The sequence below is a fragment of the Bombyx mori genome, chromosome 23 (assembly GCF_030269925.1).
Source record: "Bombyx mori chromosome 23, ASM3026992v2".
Classification (NCBI taxonomy): domain Eukaryota; kingdom Metazoa; phylum Arthropoda; class Insecta; order Lepidoptera; family Bombycidae; genus Bombyx; species Bombyx mori.
The window spans coordinates 13736896-13760321 of NC_085129.1; the positions used below are offsets into that span (position 1 = coordinate 13736896).

At 38.2% G+C, this 23426-nt stretch overlaps 1 protein-coding gene across 2 annotated transcripts in view; it reads left to right on the forward strand.

Moving 5' to 3' along the window:
* The first annotated feature begins 3512 nt into the window (after positions 1-3512).
* Positions 3513-23426, forward strand: part of LOC101741222 (uncharacterized) — a 109052-nt gene continuing 89138 nt past the window's right edge. Inside the window, exon 1 of one of the 2 annotated variants that reach the window (XM_012694368.4) lies at positions 3513-4176. In XM_012694368.4, the coding sequence (XP_012549822.2) occupies positions 4045-4176 (132 nt within the window). In that variant the 5' untranslated portion in view covers positions 3513-4044. Of the gene's footprint in view, positions 4177-13839; positions 14178-23426 lie in introns of those variants that run through there. The other variant, XM_021351012.3, reaches the window with a different exon arrangement.

Here is a 23426-nt window from a genome sequence, read left to right on the forward strand (position 1 = left end):
TGTACGAAATTTTTAATTCAGCTTTAGACCCAAAAGTAATACAATCGATTGTTATTGTAATATTCTTTACGATATATAGAATCATAACGTTTATGGCATAATGATGCCATCAAAACGCAAACAGTGATTTTTTATATTTTCTATTGCTTTGATGCGTGGACGGGCTCACAGCCCAGCTGGTGTTAAGTGGTTACTGGAGCCCATAGACATCCACGACGTAAATGCGCCACCCACCTTGAAATATAAGTTCTAAGGTCTCAGTATAGTTACAACGGCTGCCCCACCCTTCAAACCGAAACGCATTACTGCTTCACGGCAGAAATAGGCAGGGCGGTGGTACCCACCCGCGCGGACTCACAAGAGGTCCTACCACCAGTAATTACGAAAATTATAATTACCCATTATATATAATGACCCATGTCGAAGTCTGCGTTACTTATTATCCGACGACTAGCATCGACAAACACGTGTATTTTAGGGCATACGCTTTGGGCCAAATGATTAACTTTATTTTCACTTTCAATTGAAATCATCATCGATATATTACCACTAGATAACGCATCACATACAAAAACCAAACACAAATATGGCATCGACTAACTGATCTGACTATACCATCAAGTGAAGAAAAACGATGTATAATATAATAATTGTAACCTAAACTATGCCTTTTCCCCAAGCAATAAAGTGCAGTTTAGATTATTTTAACATTCACTTACGACCTTTCGCCATGAATGACAGAAAAATATAGTTTTTTACAATAACTTTTATTCCAAATTAAACCTTATCCCCTTAAAAATAAAGCAAAAATTTACACGCATAGCATTTTACTTACGCCCTTTTAAACTTACGATATTAAGACTTTACTGCTCCGAACAGAGTATTACGGAGTCGCACTTTATACTTTTTTTATAAGAATATTTTGAGTAATTTATTTTTTATTATGTTTTTTTAATTCATATTCATTCAATTTTTTCAATTTTCAATATCAATTCAAATATCGTATAACTATAGATAATTATACCTGAGTTAGCTATATTGTACCTTGCACATCGGTGGGAAAAATGGATAAGGGCTTTTTAAATCATAACAACATAATCCCCATCAAATTGTTTTATTTATTAAATACATGTCAGATTCGGTAAAATGGTCTGCACAAACCACACTGGAGCAATTAGGTTTGAAATAATTGTCGCTTCTTTTTTCTTTTATTACTCTGTTAATAAATCTGTAAAAATGTAAAAACAAATTCCAGTTTACAGATTTCACTTCGCCGTCTGTTGTACAGACGTCTGTTGCATTCGTATCTGATCTAGCGATACACGGGGTGTTCGAATCCCGCAGGCGGGTACCAATTTTTCTAATGAAATACGTACTTAACAAATGTTCACTTCCACGGTGAACGAATAACATCGTGTAATAAAAATCAAACCCGCAAAATAATTTGCGTAATTACTGGTTGTAGGACCTCTTGTGATTCCGCACGAGTAGGTACCACCACACCACCTATTTCTGCCGTGAAGCAGTAATGCGTTTCGGTTTGAAGGGTGGGGCAGCCGTTGTAACTATACTTGAGACCTTAGAAGTTATAGCTCAAGGTGGGTGGCGCAAATGCGCAAATGGCAGCGTAAATACGCTGTAGATGTCTATGGGCTCCAATATAACCACTTAACTCCAGGTGGGCTGTGAGCTCGTCCACCCATCTAAGCAATAAAAAATAAAAAAAAAATAAAAATTATGTGATTCCACTACACTTGTTCTGAAATAGCCCTATTTCATCCTTGTCTTGCATGTAACCGTTATTATGTGTGCGAAAGAAATAACTGCGAAGCAAAATAATAGGATTTAATTTCTTGAAATACTAATTTGGTAAGAATAACTGATTTATTTCAAATATTTATCACTATCTGTTAATAAAAATTATAAAACTTACCAAAAATACTAAATTTCATGTTGTTTTCTCTTTATAAGCGTGTTTTTTACATCTTTTTACGGCGCATTTTAGGATCGTTCCACTCGACGGTCGGTGTGACACTGACGGCAAAACAGTGCTTAATATGAATCTAAGCACTGTTTTGTTTGGTTACTTTTGACGCCTTTACGCGGGATCTAGTGGTAATATATCGATGGAAATCATGATTAATCGTATCTAATTGAGTTAAATGAGCTGATAGATATAGTAGAGGTAGTAGGTAGTGAGATTAAGGTCATCTTGTCGAGTCATCCTGTCCTTTCACGGGGCACGGATCAGGCTTAGAGACAACCCTTCTGCCTTGGGGCTATTGGATTAAGGTCATGAGAGATGGAGCTTATAAATTTCGAGTCCCAGGGATACATTTTTCAAACATGTAACCACGAATCCAATCGACGACTGTTGAGAACATATTAACAGAGCGAAGTGTGATAAGAAACATAACAAAGATTACAGTTTAGAAGGCTTTTATAAAGTCCAGGGATGTCAGAACCGCTATCTGACCGTTTCCCATCCCAAGACATAGATCATCAGTAGCTTAAGTAATTATGACAAGTGCAGTAACCATACTGTACCCTGAACGAAAGCCAGATTGGGAGGATTTAGGTGATCTTGATTTTTCATAAGACATAGTCGGAGTATTTGCTATACTTAAACATTTTGCAAAGTATGAAGAAAATGAAACGGTGGCATAGCATTGGCGCTTAGATTTTTTTAAGTTTTATTTTATTATTATTTAGGCGCCGTTCCCGATTTGACATCAACTATCCACTTAAAGTTACGGGTTCACGAAACAATAATTTTCTAGAAAGAACGTTTATTTTCTAATACATAAAATAATAAAAGGAGTATTATAAAAATAAGTGATAGAAGATAACTATCGATTTCGGTTATTCATTAATTTAGATGGGTAGCCATAGCTCTCAGGCAGATTGAATTTAATTCGAGAGCCTTAAGATCTAGTATTGCTAAAAACTCTAATTCGAACAGCGAAATCATTGCGGTTTCGTCGTGCTAACACAATTCAAATGCTTTTCTGACATACTTATTTAATTTTTCGTGTGTTCAAATCGTTTTCGGTTACAATAGCCGCAGTAATCGCACTAACTAATCATCGCTTGACAAACCCCGTGCGATCTGCTTTCCCGAAAATACTAGAGCAGAAAATTTGTAATTCTTACCCAGTGTACTCGAAAGCATATTTCATTTGAATCTTCACCATCAAATTGCTTCTATAGTGACATAGTTTCTAGGACTTTATTTCCATTGAATGACCACCGTAACCCGATTCGAATGTAGGTTATGTGCCCCGTAATTCCAGTTCTCACATACAATAAACAAGATGCGTCCTTAACCTGGTATTTAGGTTACAAAAATTGCCCACTAACATAGAGTAACATGGAGGACGATCGCCCGCGACGCATATTGAAGGCCCATTGTATGTTTTGTATGGAGACTGACAATCAAAACCTATGAATACAGCATTCGAATCACGCTCCCGTATTCGTTCCGACATACCGTAACACGAATAAGGCGACAATAACTTGTACTTGCTAACCAAACGTTATTATTAACCGGGCGAGTTTAGTCAAAGGACGACGTTTCCGAACGTTTTCATGGCGGCAAAACGCGCGAATCCATTTTAATTTGCGTTTTGTGAGATCCAGAATCTTCGATCGGTTTTTATTTTCATAAAATATAATAACTAGTACATAAAATATATTATATTGATTTTCAATTTACTTTTTAAGTGAAATAGTTATATAAATCATCGTTTGTTAACAATAACAGCCTTGTTGTAAAGAAGGTCGTTTAATGTGTAAACAATACTTTCTAAATCTAAAGATGCACCCATTACCGTCGTTTTATTCATAGTGGTATAATTAAATTCGATTCGGTTCGTTACATTTTATATAACAACATTTAAATTTTGTTACGGTGGTCGAGATATATATATTTTTTAAGTAGATTTAGTTTTCTCAAGTTCGTTGTGTGTGCCCATCGTGTGATAATTGTTGTATGAAACTAGAAATTGTATTGACCATACATCGATGCAATAGTGGGGGTGAAAAATGGAAAGGTACACAGTGAATCGTCGATCTAAAAGGGGAAGAGGCGATGGACTTTTCTCGAAATGGCGGAGAAAATACTTCGGGAGTATCCTAAGTCGGCGTTCCTGGATCACGAGCGGATATGACTTGAATGTGAGTAAAATTAATTGGATACACGATGACGCCATATTTGTATAATTAATTATGTATTGTTTTTATTGTCATCATTTAATTAATAGGTTTTTTATTGTTTAGGAAAAAAATCGACATATGATTTCGGTTCAGATATTCGATTTCAGAATTTATTAAAGGAAACGTAAAAACTTTTCTTCTCATATTTATGTTCTAACACAGTAATTTAATTTTAATGGAAATCCATCCGGCGCCAGCGCATTATAGCTACTCTACAACTGATTCAGACTTAGAAAAAAAAACACAATAAAACCTCAATTTACTTTTCCGTTTTCTTTGTTTATTTGTTTTATTAACACCAAAAAATTTAATCTGCATAATATTATAGATACTAAAACGACACGACAAGATATATAATGCCTTGGCGTGATTAATACACGACTAGTTTTTAAATTCTCTACCCTCATCTCCTTGGGTAGTCGGATAAAAGATCAAGGTTTCTACTTTTAAATAAAAATTGTATTTAACCTTTTCATTTATTTAATGAGACATTTCGAATGACATTTACGGTAAACAGCCGTGCAAGATTATGTCATTATGCAAATTCCAGTAAAACATTTACTTCAACTTATTTTCTGATGACCGAAATGCACCCGTGGATCAAGATTTTAATGGGAAAACTGCGGTTGTGTTTGGTCAAAATGTCAATGACAACATAACTAAGTAGATATAACATCGTTTCTATTCATATAAATATATATCTAACATCAAAGCTAGTGAGTAGATACTAAACAAAACAATATGAAACAAAACTGAATTGGGTTAACAAATATTAAACGAAAAAGAAGAGTGTGCGTTTAATGTTTTGGCTCTTACCGAAAAATCTTAACTTATTGTTGTGCTTCCTTTACTACTATATATTTAAGTAGGTTTCGCTTTGCTTCGAGTATATGAATTATTGCCTTTGTGGATATACTCGAAGAGAACGTCTTGCTTCTACCCTCTCTCGATCAGTAATGCCCATAGACAATATAGTTAATATTAATTAAGTAATACCTGTATTTTTGTGCGTCCCCCGGCGCTTGCATCTGAGCGGAAGTGACAAAAAGTTTAGTCATTAATGATGTTATAAATTAGTAGTTTGCTTAGTTCATTAATTCGCAAATCAGCGTGGTCAGGTTTCTGACTTTTTGCGTGACCATCAAATTGATATCTTTTTAGTGCAGGAGACCCTACTTAAGCCCGCGCGCCGTGACCCTAAAATCGCGAACTATAACATGGTCAGGAACGACAGGCTCTCTGCTCGTGGTGGTGGTACCGTCATTTACTATAGAAGAGCCCTGCATTGCGTCCCATTCGATCCTCCCGCGCTCGCTAATATCGAAGCATCAGTGTGCCGAATCTCACTGACGGGACACGCGCCGATCGTTATCGCGTCCGTTTATCTTCCACCGGATAAGATCGTTCTAAGCAGTGATATCGAGGCGCTGCTCGGCATGGGGAGCTCTGTCATTCTGGCGGGCGACCTAAATTGTAAACACATTAGGTGGAACTCACACACCACAACCCCGAATGGCAGGCGGCTTGACGCGTTAGTCGATAATCTCGCCTTCGATATCGTCGCTCCGCTAATCCCGACTCACTACCCGCTAAATATCGCGCATCGCCCGGATATACTCGACATAGCGTTATTAAAAAACGTAACTCTGCGCTTACACTCGATCGAAGTAGTTTCAGAGTTAGATTCAGACCACCGTCCCGTCGTTATGAAGCTCGGTCGCGCTCCCGATTCCGTTCCCGTCACGAGGACTGTGGTGGATTGGCACACGCTGGGCATCAGCCTGGCTGAATCTGATCCACCATCGCTACCGTTTAGCCCGGACTCTACCCCGTCTCCTCAGGATACCGCTGAAGCCATAGACATCTTAACGTCACACATCACCTCGACATTAGATAGGTCATCGAAACAAGTTGTAGCGGAGGACTTCCTTCACCGCTTCAAATTGTCTGACGATATTAGGGAACTCCTTAGAGCTAAGAACGCCTCGATACGCGCCTACGACAGGTATCCTACCGCGGAAAATCGTATTCGAATGCGTGCCCTACAACGCGACGTAAAGTCTCGCATCGCCGAAGTCCGAGATGCCAGATGGTCTGATTTCTTAGAAGGACTCGCGCCCTCCCAAAGGTCTTACTACCGCTTAGCTCGTACTCTCAAATCGGATACGGTAGTAACTATGCCCCCCCTCGTAGGCCCCTCAGGCCGACTCACGGCGTTCGATGATGACGAAAAAGCAGAGCTGCTGGCCGATACATTGCAAACCCAGTGCACGCCCAGCACTCAATCCGTGGACCCTGTGCATGTAGAATTAGTAGACAGTGAGGTAGAACGCAGAGCCTCCTTGCCACCCTCTGATGTGTTACCACCCGTCACCCCGATGGAAGTTAAAGACTTGATCAAAGACCTACGTCCTCGCAAGGCTCCCGGTTCCGACGGTATATCCAACCGCGTTATTAAACTTCTACCCGTCCAACTCATCGTGATGTTGGCATCTATTTTCAATGCCGCTATGGCGAACTGTATCTTTCCCGCGGTGTGGAAAGAAGCGGACGTTATCGGCATACATAAACCCGGTAAACCAAAAAATCATCCGACGAGCTACCGCCCGATTAGCCTCCTCATGTCTCTAGGCAAACTGTATGAGCGTCTGCTCTACAAACGCCTCAGAGACTTCGTCTCATCCAAGGGCATTCTCATCGATGAACAATTCGGATTCCGTACAAATCACTCATGCGTTCAACAGGTGCACCGCCTCACGGAGCACATTCTTGTGGGGCTTAATCGACCAAAACCGTTATACACGGGAGCTCTCTTCTTCGACGTCGCAAAAGCGTTCGACAAAGTCTGGCACAACGGTTTGATTTTCAAACTATTCAACATGGGTGTGCCGGATAGTCTCGTGCTCATCATACGGGACTTCTTGTCGAACCGCTCTTTTCGATATCGAGTCGAGGGAACCCGCTCCTCCCCACGACCTCTCACAGCTGGAGTCCCGCAAGGCTCTGTCCTCTCACCCCTCCTATTTAGCTTATTCGTTAACGATATTCCCCGGTCGCCGCCGACCCATTTAGCTTTATTCGCCGACGACACGACTGTTTACTATTCCAGTAGAAACAAGTCCCTAATCGCGAAGAAGCTTCAGAGCGCAGCCCTAGCCCTAGGACAGTGGTTCCGAAAATGGCGCATAGACATCAACCCAGCGAAAAGTACTGCGGTGCTCTTTCAGAGGGGAAGCTCCACACGGATTTCCTCCCGTATTAGGAGGAGGAATCTCACACCCCCGATTACTCTCTTTAGTCAATCCATACCCTGGGCCAGGAAGGTCAAGTACCTGGGCGTTACCCTGGATGCATCGATGACATTCCGCCCGCATATAAAATCAGTCCGTGACCGTGCCGCGTTTATTCTCGGTAGACTCTACCCCATGATTTGTAAGCGGAGTAAAATGTCCCTTCGGAACAAGGTGACACTTTACAAAACTTGCATAAGGCCCGTCATGACTTACGCGAGTGTGGTGTTCGCTCACGCGGCCCGCACGCACATAGACACCCTTCAATCTCTACAATCCCGCTTTTGCAGGTTAGCCGTCGGAGCTCCGTGGTTCGTGAGGAACGTTGACCTACACGACGACCTGGGCCTCGAATCTATACAGAAATACATGAAGTCAGCGTCGGAACGGTACTTCGATAAGGCTATGCGTCATGATAATCGCCTTATCGTAGCCGCCGCTGACTACTCCCCGAATCCTGATCATGCAGGAGCCAGTCACCGTCGACGCCCTAGACATGTCCTTACGGATCCATCAGATCCAATAACCTTCGCACTAGACGCCTTCAGCTCTAGGAGCAGGCTTAGGGACCTCGGTAACCGTACTCGTCGAACTCGACAAAGAGTTCGCCGTGCAACCTAACCCATGAATCAGCTCGCTGAGTTTCTCGCCGGATCTTCTCAGCGGGTCGCGATTCCGATCCGGTAGTAGATTCATTCGCGAAGCAGCTGCTCTTGAGCTGTTAGGTCTCCTTCGGAGGCGCTCGGGTAGCTGTTAGCAAATCCCACCCCTCCTGGCTGAGCCTTTGCTCGCCCACCTGTCCTGGTGAAACTGGAAAGGCCTCCGGGCCACCAGTAATCCTTCAATCATAAAAAAAAAAATAAAAAAAAAAAAAAAAAAAAAGTTCATTAATAATAATACCTGAAATGAGAACGGGAATTGACTATAAATAAATAGGTAAAATATAAGCTGTGTTGTTTTTAATGAGATCTCTACCACTGACGAAGATTGAGGCACGTGGAGAAGAATTGTGGAATGAGTGGTCAGTATCCAAGCTAGACGTGACCTTCAAAAATGAAGATACTGGCTCGGTAGAAGAATCAGAAGACCACGGTTTTGAATTTAAATGATGTCCTTGTTATTTCGACGTGTTGCAAGCGCCGAGATCACAGGTTTCGAAGACTGCGGGTTAGGAACAGACAAATTTGTCTACCCTACTTCTATTCTGTTTTTGGGTACTACCAAGGAAACTCCATGGCTCGCCCATGGAAGTAAAATAAGAACCCTTTAAATAATAGTCCATATAATGTTAATAAGTGCGAAAACTTCAATGAAAAAAAGATATATCTTATTCAAACTCCGATATATTTTGTTACTGATTTCATATCTAAGTTTATAGTAGTATAATTTAAGTAAAATGACGTTTTTTTACTTACTTGTGCTAGTAACCTCAAGGGGCTATGCCAGTTTCATGTAACGTGTAGGTGAGCTCACGAGGCTCAGCCTGGCCAATTTGCTAACACTAGCCCTATCTTTTTTTTCTTTTTTTTCTACCTATTCTAGTAACCTCGAGGGATTATTCTAGATTCAACGAACTAGTCAGTGAGCTCGCGCAAACCTGACGTTGTTGCTAACACGAACCCTAGCAAGAGTCGTGCTTCGCAGAATGTACCACCGGATCGAAAACGCGACCCACTGAAAAGATGCGGCGAGAAACACAGTGGGCTATAAAATGACGATACAGCATTATGATTATACCTAGTCAGGTCATAAGTATTGTCACACAGTAAAAACTTTTCTTTTAGAATGCTGGCCACAAAAAAGTTTATTGAATTCGAATTTCGAATTGTTCATGAAAATAAAAATGTATACTTTTAGAATTTTACTCATTTTAAAATATGGAGTGGACGCTTAAAGAAGACCGTGTTGCAGTTATTGCGTTGCATAGTTGCGGTTACGCGCCAATTCAAATTTTTAACATACTGAAAATTTTGAATATACCCAAAAGATCCGTTTATCGTACCATCAAACGATACAATGAAGACTCTAGTGTAGATGACAGGTCAAGAAGTGGTCGCCCTCGGTCTGTTAGGACTCCAGCAGTGATAAAAGCTGTGAAGGCGCGAATTCAAAGAAATCCCAAATGTAAGCAGAAACTGTTGGCCCTTCAGATGGGGTTAAGCAGAACCACAGTGAAAAGGGTGTTAAATGAAGACTAAGGGCTTCGGGCATATCGAAGAAAAACAGGACATCATTTGATTGCTCGTCTAATGGACCTGAGACTGAAGAGATGCCGCGCTTTGTTGAAGCGGTACGCGGGAAAAAAATATCGGGAAATTATTTTTTCGGATGAAAAAATTTTTACCGTACAAGAGAGCTACAACAAACAAAATGATAAGGTGTACGCACACAGTAGTGAAGAAGCGAGCAACCGTATTCCGCGTGTCCAACGAGGTCATTTTCCATCCTCGCTCATGGTATGGTTGGGAGTTTCTTATTGGGGCTTAACAGAGGTACATTTTTGTGAGAAAGGTGTAAAAACGAATGCAGTTGTGTATCAAAATACAGTCCTGATGAACCTTGTGGAACCTGTTTCTCATACCATGTTCAATAATAGGCACTGGGTATTCCAACAAGATTCGGCGCCAGCTCATAGAGCGAAGAGCACACAAGACTGGCTGGCGGCGCGTGAAATCGACTTCATCCGGCACGAAGACTGGCCCTCCTCCAGTCCAGATTTGAATCCGTTAGATTACAAGATATGGCAACACTTGGAGATAAAGTCGTGCTCAAAGCCTCATCCCAATTTGGAGTCACTCAAGACATCCTTGATTAAGGCAGCCGCCGATATTAACATGGACCTCGTTCGTGCTGCGATAGACGACTGGCCGCGCAGATTGAAGGCCTGTATTCAAAATCACGGAGGTCATTTTGAATAAACTTTAGTGTCATAAGAATCTATGTTTTGTTATGTTCATTTTGGTATATGAATGGTTACATAATGAATAAACTTGTTTCAATTATTTTACATTAAACATGTGACAGAATTTATGACCTGACTAGGTAGTGTTGAAATAAAATCAGCAACTTGTTTTTAATAATCTTTTGAGTTCTACTTACTTCTTAATAAAGATAACGATGAATAACAAACGCCAGTAAGTAAAATTACTCCCATTTGACTTTTCCTATATTCTTGCAAAAACTATTATAAGATTATTATTATTAAATCTGATTAATAAAGGAGGTCGGATATGTAACCCTTAAAATTGTATTCTTGATCCCAATTTAATGAACTAGATATACTGTGCGACAATACTTAACATGTGATTTCTTCAAACAATTTATTTAATAATAACCTAACACAAATGCTGAAACTAGACCATTCATGTAGGAATTTAGAGCTACGTGACAGAATTCACAACACACCTGCCGAGTTCTATATTAAAAACAAGAATTAGCAGGAATTGGTAGTGTGTACAATTGAAACATAATGTGTGGCCGTCGGCTTTCCTGTAAACATATTATGGGGTCACGATAAGGCCACGTGCACTAGGAAAAACAAAAATTTAATTGGCTATTCCTAATATTTTCTGACTACAGATTAAAAATCGCTTCTCACTATCGCAAATACTAAAGTTTTTGTTGAAACAATATCGGTAAACAAATAAAATCAACACCGAATTAATTAATCTGTAAAATTTCTATGTTTGTATCTGTGGGCCTATTTCCTTTTGCCTTTTACTTGACTTTTGATAAAGGCTGTTGAGGCCTTGAGACAGATATGATTGCTAACGTTGAGATGTGGATAAGGCCGAGGCGGCGTCCTCGTTGTAGCGACGTCCATGGGCGACGGTAAGGCTGGGTTCACACGGCATTGTCATGCAGGTTTATTTGCAGTATACGTCGCAACGAATGAATTTCATAGTGACACATACATACGTTGTTCATAGAACCGTTCACATGTCGTTTGTAATGCAAAAAATCGTACACCGCTTATGCGTTTAAACGAATATTCAAGGGACTTGTAACTAATTTATGTGTATTATCTATGGTCAAACAAATCGAATGAACTTTCAACAGTTTCAACGTATTCGGCTTTATTTTAGGATCCAATCAAAATATAAAATCACGCAGTGTTGGTGTAAGATTGTACCTAAATGATGACAATGAATAAAAATAGTATTATTTTTATTCATCATCACATTTGTCATTGGCCATATAAAGGAATAAACAGCAATTATTCAATATTTAACATAATCTATTTATTATTATTAATCAAAATGATTAACAAATTCGTCTGTGACTTCGATCTACCACTAAGCTCTTGTAGATCTCAGCTTCAGAGCGAGATAGATAGCCGCAGTCGTGAATTCTAACTGCCCAGAATAACTTCGGAATGACTGACTGCATTGATAGTAGTACTACTTTGTAAATCACACCTTTAGAAACGAAGGGGTAATCCAATATTCTTATTCTTTGGTAAACGCCAAAAATGTAATAGATGAATTTTTTAGTTGTTCAATTAAAATACTTTAACAGGTTAAGGACTATTACTTTGCCAAAACAAAATTAGCGGTCTCCTCCCTTGGGACCGCCGCAACTCACCTGCCTAGAATATACCCCTGATCGCAAATTTTCTATTGAATACGTAAGAAACGCGAACCCCCGTGGCTCATCTAGGCTAGTAGCTATAACATATTGAAAGGGGACTATTCGACAATATAATTGTATAATCAAAAAACTAAAAGTAGGAATAGCTTATTTGAGTAATTCGTTATCCATATGCATTTAATTACTTTCGGCAAAAATCGCAAAAAAATCTCGGTCCTTAACCTGTTAAGCGCTTGATTTAAAAGTGACGGAAAGAGTAGGTGTGTTTGTCCTTTTCTGGACTAAAAGATACTATTTAATTTTAATAAACTTATAGAATACAATGTTCATAGGTCGTTCGGAGTATAAAATTCATTTTCTTAATTTTTTTATTTAAGCCACTTCAGTTCCAAAGATGCCGCGATATATTTATAAATAAGGCTTGACCGGCGTCGCACGTGAGCGACGCGCCATCTTCGCTATATAATTAAATCGACTGAATAAAACATTGTCATATTTTGCTAGTGACTAAAAAGACACTGAACAAAACCATAATAGTAAAAAAAGGCACCCCGTCAGACTGGCCGCGAACATTTCTACCTAACGTATTGAGCCTTCTATGGAAGCATTTGTCATACGCTATTTCAATGCAAATGTGGTCCAAAATAATACATATAATAATGTATTGGTGAAAGTGACTAGCCGTATAGAATAAGTAATTGTCATCGGATAGAGTTGAGTTCAGCATTTTAATATACTTAGAAGTTTAACGAAGAGTCACTGAAAATAGATCTCAAGAATTTGGTGATCGTTTTCTTCGAAGTATAAAATTATTATATCCGTACCGCCTATGAGATTAGGGTTATCAAATAATATTTGAGCAGCGTTATTAAGCTATCACAATCAACAACATACAACACTAAAGCAACACGTCCCCAAACTATATTATATCAGTAAAATGTATGTACACATGCATAATGTTATTTTAATTGTTGTCAAAAATCGTGAGAAAACGTTGTCCTTTTCAAAACATTCAAGCGGCTAGTAATTGCTTGAACCAACATAGAACACGTAATCTTGTCTCAACACAGATTCTGAAGGACAATATTTACTTTTTGATGATGTTCTTTGGACGCGAGGAGATTGTTGAAGCTAAAAAATGAAATGAAAGACGAACGGTAAGAAGCGTTTTGCTGACTTTTCTTAACAATTTCAATACTATATTGACAATTTTACACGTAAGGAATTACAGTATGCAAAATTTGCTAATTCAAACACTACAAGCGATATGAAACTGGCCAATTTAAAATCTCCCGTACTACTTACTCCACTTAAACTACAATATTCATGGTCGAATATTAAAAACACAGTTAATTCGTTCTAAGTTTTAATGGCATTCTAATTTTAATTAATTACAATTTAACATTTCACGCTTTTCCGAGTTCACTTTCGTTTTTAAATACAAATGAGGTCGTATTGTTAATGTCGGATGTCTTCTTTTGAAAACTTTTTTCGTGTGTGTATGTTTTTTTATCACAATCGAATCACGTGGAACCAGTATTGCAAGTATTTGAACAAAATTGTACCTAATAAAATTTGTCTCTGTGGTTTTACATGTGACAGGGAATCTTGCGTTCTATTGCTAACATAATAAGGTTTCTTCTGATGTTTAAAGTGATTGCGTTTTAGCTATTCATTGCAACAGCGAGTCCTAGTCAAGTAAGTTTCATACAAATAAACATTATGCTTGTTGCGTGGTTTAGTTGCTTGTACAATGTTAGAAGGGAAAGGTTTAGCGCGTGTGTATAATTTTAAAGCATTGCATTGATCAATCTCAAATTTAACCGATGTGTATGAAAAAATCGAAGACCTAAACAATATTTAAAGAATTAGTTCGTTAAACAAAATTTTGTTTTGACAGTTTAATTTTTTTAAGTGACAGTTACAAACTTGATTAAATGTTGCAAGTTTTTAAATGTTTTTTTTTTTCAAGTTCGACGTTAGTGTTGTTGTTTAAGTTACAATTGGAAGGTCAAAGTTGACATTATGCCCCAGATTTTCTTCAAAAAAGTAATGTTAGTGAGGGATCGCGCTGACTTCGAGGTAAGCCACTTTCACTTTCCATGCTGCTTGGCGTACGTTCCTTGCGCCACTGACTATTGTAGAAAAATTATAATGAAAATTAGGTAACAAATAATTTTCATATATTTTTAAATATTTCTCTGAAATATCTACTATTAATCATATTCAAAACAGGATTGTCTCAATTCGAGTATTTTTTATGTGAACTTATGAACTTTTTTCTAGATAAACCTTTTTTACTAATTGATGCTTTTTTTACAATATGAAAGCTGATTCCGGTGTAAATTCTATTAAGATCTAACCAGTAGTTTTGTGTTATCGTGAATAATTCATATTTAAAGACTATGTGATGTTCTCTGTTTTTTATTAAATTATTATATAATTATTACATTAATATTTTAAATTATATTACACAGTACGCCGAGACCTAGTTTTGCATATGTTTATACCCTAACTCAAATGACCCTTTTATCAGTTTTATTACAAGATAGATTTGTCATATTCCCAAAAATTAACGCTTTAATAAGGCTATACCTATACATTCGTTCGTATATATCTTTTCTTAATTAACAATACAATCTCTAATCCAATCTAATTTTTAGTCATTATATGACATATCATTCTTTTTTTTTTATATTGCTTAGATGTGTGGACGAGCTCACAGCCCACCTGGTGTTAAGTGGTTACTGGAGCCCATAGACATCTACAACGTAAGTGCGCCACACACCTTGAGATATAAGTTCTAAGGTGTCAGTATAGTCACAACGGCTGCCCCACCCTTCAAACCGAAACGCATTACTGCTTCACGGCAGAAATAGGCGGGGCGGTGGTACCTACCCGTGCGGACTCACAAGAGGTCCTACCACCAGTAATTACGCAAATTATAATTTTGCGGGTTTGATTTTTATTACACGATGTTATTCCTTCACTGTGGAAGTCAATGGTGAACATTTGTTTAGTACATATTTCATTAGAAAAATTGGTACCCGCCTGCGGGATTCGAACACCGGTGCATCGCTCGATACGAATGCACCGGACGTCTTATCCTTTAGGCCACGACGACTTCCAAACTTCTTCAAACGAGTCATGTGGAGAGTATTAAAGGGTAGACAGCGGCTTAGCTCTGCCCCTAGCATTGCTGACGTCCATGAGCAACGATAACCACTCACCATCATATGCTCGTCTGCCTACAAGACTATAATTAATTGAAATTATAAGTTTAAACATTATTAAGGGTTTATTGTCAAAAATATAATATATATATATATATATATAATATACGAGTATAAATGAATTGCTGTCCGTTAGTTTCGCTAAAACTCGAGAACGGCTGGACCAATTTGGCTACTTTTGGTCTTTAATTATTTGTAGAGGTCCAGAGAAAGTTTAAACGGTAGATAAATAGGAAAATGCTCGGAATTAAATAAAAACAAACAATTTTGTTTTTCCTTTGATGTGCCCCCGTCGGACGGTTTCGTTTTGTTTGTTTTAAGTTTATTTTATACAAAAGTTTGTCTTTTATTTATCGATTAAAGCACTACGAAGTCTGCCGGGTCAGATAATCCTGTTTAATCATGATGGATCGGTCGGCACCGGCGAAAGAGACATAGTATTCTTCGTCCGCACCAGCTGAAATTACTGCGACGGACCGATATGGGCCCTTTCCGCAGTCAAGGTGTTAAGCCACTACGACGTCAATACTAGTATCAGAATGCAAAAGTATTCGCCCTATTATGGCAACGTTGCAACAGGTCGACCTCGCAATGTCGATCTGTATTAATGGCACTAGTTTATTAGATTGTATCGAATGTAGGACGTTGGTCAATAATGATACATATTAAAGGTCGGAGACGCAGATGTACTCAGCCTTTTTGGATTCGTTGTAATAATATACTAGAGTCACACTTTGGCGTCCCAAGCTACGACTTTATGTTGAGCATGCGAACGAGTGAACCCGGACTCCTAACAATATTTTGAAATCAAGTGCTACTTGGGAATCGAAACCAGAGCTCTATGTATTGTTTCAGGTATCTACATAAAATTATTGTCTGTTTACAAGTCTTAAAGTTTGAAAAATAATAAAAATATATACCTTTAATTCATGCCCAAAGCCAAATGGGCCTATAAGAAGCAATAATACGACCAACTTTTTGAGATGAAGCGAAGTTATTTTTATGCGAGAATTTTATTTTATTTTCTAAAGAAATACTAAGGTAACACGCATTCACGAAGTCTGTGCAGTAAAAAAATATAATGTAATAAAAATATCTTAATTACTGACCATTAATACTAATTTACTGACTAATTTTCCACCGCACAGCAGTGATGAGACCTAATTGAAAGATGACAACAATGTACAGTAACATTGAGCCTTCGATTTGTTTCTCAAGGGCAGTTCGATAGTGGTGTGTAATTATTAATTACTAGCAGCCCGCTCCGGTTCCGCTCGGGTCTTTAACAAAAATTTCAACGATATTTGACGTTGTTTTAATTTTTTTAATTAAAGAACACTTATTGCGGCATAACTATAATAGTTAGACAATGCTGTCGCGACACTTTTTGTAAATAATAATGTGTTCTACAAAGTCGCAGTACATTCTTTTATTCTATCATCAATAGTTTTCGCAGGGCACGCGATTTAAAGAATATTTTAGGTAATTTTTTTACATCTTGGGTTACATTATTGGAGTTTTAGTAGGGATCCCCAATTTTTTTCAAAAAAGATTATAGCCTATGTCACTCGAGAATAGTGTAGCTTCCAAACAGTGAAAGAATGTTTCAAATCGGTTCAGTAGTTTCGGAGCCTATTAAATACAAACAAACAAACAAATCTTTCCTCTTTATAATATTATATTATTAAGTATAGATTAACTGTAGCCACCTTAGCAGATGGGCAGACTCATGTTCGTGGTACCTGATTCCGTGCTGATTCGCAGATACTCGCAGCAGCCGTACGATTTGTTCGAAGCATCAGCGAATCCTAGCTCAGCTGTCACCATATCGGAAAGGTTGTTCCTATTGAAGAATATTTCATTCATTACAATCAGATTAGCTGTGAAATGTAGCCACTCTTGCTGAAAATCGAAGGGATGTGTATCATTCTAATGGGTCATGAGTACATTCACCCATTTAGTAGGTACAATCCAAAATAAAACCTAGTATCAAATAGCTGCGTAACAAGCTTGGAATGTGAATGTAATTTAACATGTTATGTGAGGACAAGTCCTTTTGGCTCTTTGTCAAATGTTGCTTTAGAGTATCTACTTAAGCCACGTTTGTATGCACTGGAAGCAGTGTGATATTATTATTGCAACACTGATGTTATTGCACAGTATTTTTGTGTAAAATTGTAACAAACTTTTTGTATGTAAGCTGTTTGAATTTTGCGTTTAAGTTTAGGGATTGGCGTACTCAATGAAGGAATTTTTATTTACCTATGCTTTTATATACTAAATCTATGTATAAAATATCTATATATTCATCTATGTAATACAATGTTTCAACATAATATAAGACGTATATGTTAGGAGACCGGTATCCGGTAAATTCTATTATTGATCGAATGGTAAATTCATAAGCTTGATAGTTTAGTTGATGTAATGTACTATGCATTTATTTAAAATCAAACTTTATACATTTAAATGCTAATAAAAAAACATGGTTTAATGTATAGCAAAAAAAATTTTCCATTTTCATAAATTCACTTAATATTTATTTATGTTTCTGCTTTATTCTCGGATGACTGATAGAGAATGCCTTTGACATTAAGTGTGCCAATATGTAATAATATAGATTAAGTGTAGTAAATAAAATTTTTAATCTTACGATTAACAATTATCAAGGACCGATGATGATCAGTTTAGTGCTCACTAAGTTTCTCTCAATGGGAGATTCAGCAAAACACAGCTCTTGCAAGGGCTAGTGTTAACAAATTCGCCAGGCGGAGTCCCGTGAGCCCGCCTACACAGTCAGTAAAACTATTATAGCCCCTCAAAATTACTATCATATATAAGCAAGAACAAAAGAAGAAAAAAGAGTTAGTTTCATGATAATGTGATCTCGTGTAGTCCAAATGCACAACACCATACACCGTTAGCTACCAAATGTATATAGATACCGTGGCTATTAATTGTATTAATTTAGGCCTAAGATCGTCAGTCTAAAAATGTTTATCAAGTCTAAAAATGTATTCAAGTCTTTGTCGGACCGATCTGACTGTTGAAACTTGTTTAACCACCGCCCTTGAAATATAACGTCTGAGCTGATTTTCAAACTTGAACTTGCAAGTTTCGTGGCATAAATATCGGGACTGTCTGTATGTTTTTTCTTACCTATGCTGATAGCTTTGAGAGGCTCTTTCAGCTTCTCCTCCACGTGTAGGTGCGCTCGCGGGTTCAAACCGGGAGTGTTACTAACCTTGGCCCTAGCAAGAGCAGCGCTTCGCAGAATCTACCACCGGATCGGAATCGCGACCCACTGAGAAGATCCGGCGAAAAGCTCAGTGGACTCTGTCTATGGGTTCATTTTCTCGTCGAGCCCTTCGTCGCAAGCGACGGGTTCGACGAGGACGGTGACCGGTGTCTGTAATAAGCGATAATTATCCAATAAACAATTAACATTGCAGTCCAACATCGTGTTCACTTTAAAAACGGCTTTAGTCACGATGACAAAAATTGTCCATAAGTTAGATTTGACTGAATCGGTGGTACAGTTGTTAGCGCCACTGACTGTTGCGCCGAGGGTTGTGAGTTCGATTCCATCATTGGACAAACATTTGTGTGATGAGCAGGTCTGTTTGCTCTTTAAGCGTTTATTATCTATATATGTATGTATTCAAACATATATGATGCCGTCAGCGCAAAAGTGGCCTCAGCTTACAATAGTTTTTATGGAGATATTGAGGTTTGAATTTAGCTTTAAAATAATTCAGCGGCAAAAAAAACGAGCAAAAAAATGTTTACAAAGGCATCTGTTATCTATGTGTGATAATGGGATAGGCCGATTTTGCATCAAAATTTATTACGTATTAAATAAATTGCAATACATAAACACGAATATGAATTGTGGGTTAGGTCACTTTTGCGCTGACGGCCTCATATGTTTATCAGTTTCTATTACACATAACACAGGGAATCCTAAATTGGGGCTGGATGACCGCACGCTATTTGTTCCCAGCTATAATTATTACATTATTAAGCTTTGAACTTCACAATCTTGGCTACGACTTGATTCGAATAACTTAAATAGATCGTTACCGTGCCGAAATAGAACTTCGAGACGTTCGCTTCTGTTGCTAGGTAAGTCGAAGCGTCGTTCTTAAATTACCGTTCCTATAATTAAGTATATACTTATACAGCAAGGTGTTCGTGTAGTTATATTCAGTTCAACTCAAACCGAGCATTGTAATGTGTCTGATGCATTTTTAAGTTTTTCAGACCAATACCGCTAAATTGAAGAAATTAGGATGAAGTTTCATTCGTATTGCAAAACGTCCTTTCGAATGGAAACACATAATTACAATAGAAATAAACAGGATGGTAGTAAGTTGCAAGGTACGCACACATTCGCTTAACCAGGGAAGCGTACTTACCCGGTAATGTAAAGTGAAATATACCTTGGCTTATTATTGTAGTTAAATTTTAATCAAACAGAACACGCCTGGTAAAATGAGTAATCGCACACTATTTGTGTGTAACCATAGATACGCCACGTCTCAGACATCGTTAGTTTTGGACTAATATTATAACATTAATCCAATTTATTTCCAATTTTTATACTAATTTAGAAAAGAAATTAAACAACGCCACCCTTTAAGCGATATTAGCCCTTATTTCCTAATGTCGTCTTGCTTTTTTTTCTCCCTAACTATGCTGATAGCCTTGAGAGGCTATTTCAGCTTCGCCCAAACATGTAGGTGAACTCACGGGGCTTAAACCGGAGTGTTGCTAACACTGACCCTAGCAAGAGCAGTGCTTCGCAAAATCTACCAACGGATCGGAAACGCGACCCACTGAGAAGATCCGGCGAGAAACTCAGTGGGCTGTGTCTGTGGGTTAATTCGCTCGTCGAGCCCTTCATCGCAAGCGACGGGCTCGGCGAGGATGAAGACCGGTGCTTGTGGTACCTAAAAGCACCGTTAATGGATCGGGAGGGTCCGTAATAACGTGTCTTGCTAGTAAAGTAAATCAGTAATAATGTATCGATGTCGTTCATCGCTGACAGATGGCGCTAGGATAAACCGTATGCGTCATTTGATGAATTACCATCCGGCTTTTGTTCACCATTTTCGGATGCATTAGCTAATTCGCGTCGAAAATTAGTTTCGTTGTATTCATTGCTAACCAATAACAATAGCGGCGATATTAATAATGACGTCTAAGTGTTATTTTTATGACAATTTTTCAAGTATTATTCTCTTAACAACAATTAAGTAGCCTTTTCAAATATAGAAGAATAATCTCGACAAATGAAACATAAAGCCACTGTTTTTTTTTAATTGTTTTTTTTTACCTTTCCTGTGATCTCGATCGTAGGTATCCATTTCCATATTTCCATACTAATATTATAAAAGTGAAAGTGTCTTTGTTTTTTCTTCTTTCACATCGAAGAGAAGCAATGGATTGACATTGTTTTTAAAGTGACAGTATTTGGTCAGGAGAGCGAAAAAAGTATAAAATTAAAAGAATAACTAATGCGAGTTGATACACCATCAGACGGGCTAAATGCTAATTTAAAGCTATCAAAAAGTAAAACCTCTATGGCCTCATTAATAAACGAAGTGCAGTAACATGCGAATGATATATTCTTATGTCCTTTTCTTTGACAATCATCTGCAAATAAATACATAAAATACAGTGTAAATTGGGATTATAGTTTGTATAACTTTAAGTAAAGTTTTTTTTGTTGCTTTGATGGGTGAACGAGCTCACAGCCCACCGGTGTTAAATGGTTACTGGAGCCCATAGACATCTAAAACGTAAAAGCGCCACCCATCTCGAGATTTAAGTTCTAAGGTCTCAGTATAGTTACAACGGCTGCTCCACCCTTCAAACCGAAACGTATTACTGTTTTACGGCAGAAATAGGCGGGGTGGTGGTACCTACCCGTGCGGACTCACAAGAGGTCCTACCACCAGTAAATACTTACTTATTTATAACCATCTGGGAGAAACGACAAGGAGAAAGAATTTATGTCAGCGGGTGTGGTTACTCGGTGGAGCCACGGTCTGTCTCTTGTATATGCAAGCTAGATTCATCCGCGAAGCAGCTGCTCTCGATTTGTTAGGTCTCCTTCGGAGGCGCTCGGGCAGCTGTTTGCTAATCTCATCCTTCCTAGCTGAGCCCTTGCTCGCCCACCTGTCCTGGTGAAACTGGAAAGGCATCTGGGACACCAGAAAATCTTCAATCATAAAAAAAATGCAAGCTGCCCTAGCTTCCATTGTATTGTATCTATTAATAGCCTTTAATCATTGAGAGAGGCGGTGACGATACATTATTCGACTCCGAAATATCTCCTCTTTCTCTTCAGTCAAGCTGACAATGCTTTAGCGGTTATAGAAAAAAAAACCACAGAGAACATAATCACGATTGTTACATAACAATTCAAAGGTTACCGCGAAAGTAGTTTCATTGTCTAAAAAAAAACAGACCAGTCACATTTAAGTCGTATTAATTTCTCATTAATTCGTATTATGCTGTAGATCCATTGAGATCTGTAGTCAAGTTGTGAGTAGCCGTTAAAACTCTAAAATATTATAATACAAAGTTTTGAGAGAGTTCTTACACAACTTATCGTATGGTACAATAAGTAAGCTTAAGCTTTTTGTATTATTTAAAAAAATAGCACTATTGTTCTCTTGTTTATATTATTAGATTTATTGGTAACTTTTATTTATTTATTTATTGCTTAGATGTGTGGACGAGCTCACAGCCCACGTGGTGCTAAGTGGTTACTGGAGCCCATAAACATCTACAACGTAAATGCCCACCTTGAGATATAAGTTCTAAGGTCTCAGTAGTTACAACTGCCCCACCCTTCAAATCGAAACGCATTACTACTTCACGGCAGAAATAGGCAGGGCATTCGTACCTAACCGTGCGGTCTCGCAAGAGGTCCTACCACCAGTAATTACGCCATTATAATTTTGCGGGTTTGATTTTTATTACACGATGTTATTCCTTCATCGTGGAAGTCAATCGTGAACATTTGTTGAGTACCTACGTATTTCATTAGAAAAATTGGTACCCGCCTGAGATTCGAACACCGATGCATCGCTCAACACGAATTCACTGGACACAATGCACGAACTTATATCTCAAGGTGACTGGCGCATTTACGTTGTAGATGTCTATGGGCTCCAGTAACCATTTAACATCAGGTGGGCTGAAAGCTCGTCCACCCATCTAGCAATAAAAAATAAAAATAAACTTACCATCAACTGGACCGTATGGTCGCCGGCCTACAAAGACAATAAAAAAATGAAAAATTTTGCAAGCTAACTATTTTATACTTTAGCTTATGATACTAACAAAATTGGTTCAGACTTGAAAAGAATTTGAATATCTAATCTAGTTGTTATTGATTCAACCACACCCAATCCAACAGGATTACTTGACAGCACAAAATAGGCATACGTTTCAGTCCGAAGTACCTATTTTAAATGATGAGAAGCATAGAATAATCTTTATTCTAATGCAATTAAGTTTGTTAACCAGTATCTCAAAATGGAACACAATATTGTTGTTGTTGAGGCCGTTGCTAGATTATTACTGTCAAACACACGTACATTGAACTCTCGCTCTCAACTAAACCAATAAAAACGCCACTTTCCTATCGCTTGTACCTCGAAGACCAAATAATATCACGTTTGGTACGGCAAATACAATAACAGGGTTTTCACTTTTTTGATGGACTTGACTGAACATTTTGCTCGTCATTTAACTTACGCCCGCGTTGGTCCCTCGGATAATATGATACCGCTGTATGTTTAGTGAGAATAAGAAAATCAAATATCCATAAGGTATAGAGTCCAATCAGTATTCTGGAAGCGGGTTTTGACTGAAAAAAACTACCTGGCGTGTCAACCCTAACCTCACGAGCTGTTTTACGCCTGATATTGTAAATGTTTATGACTGAAGATGACAACTCCTCCCTACTGATTTAAATCCTTCAGACTGAACGAAGTTTACTCGAGTTTGACGATTTGTAAGTGTTTTTACAACAGGCTGGCAAACACCATACAATAAGACTACTCATTGTATTGCTAGGTCG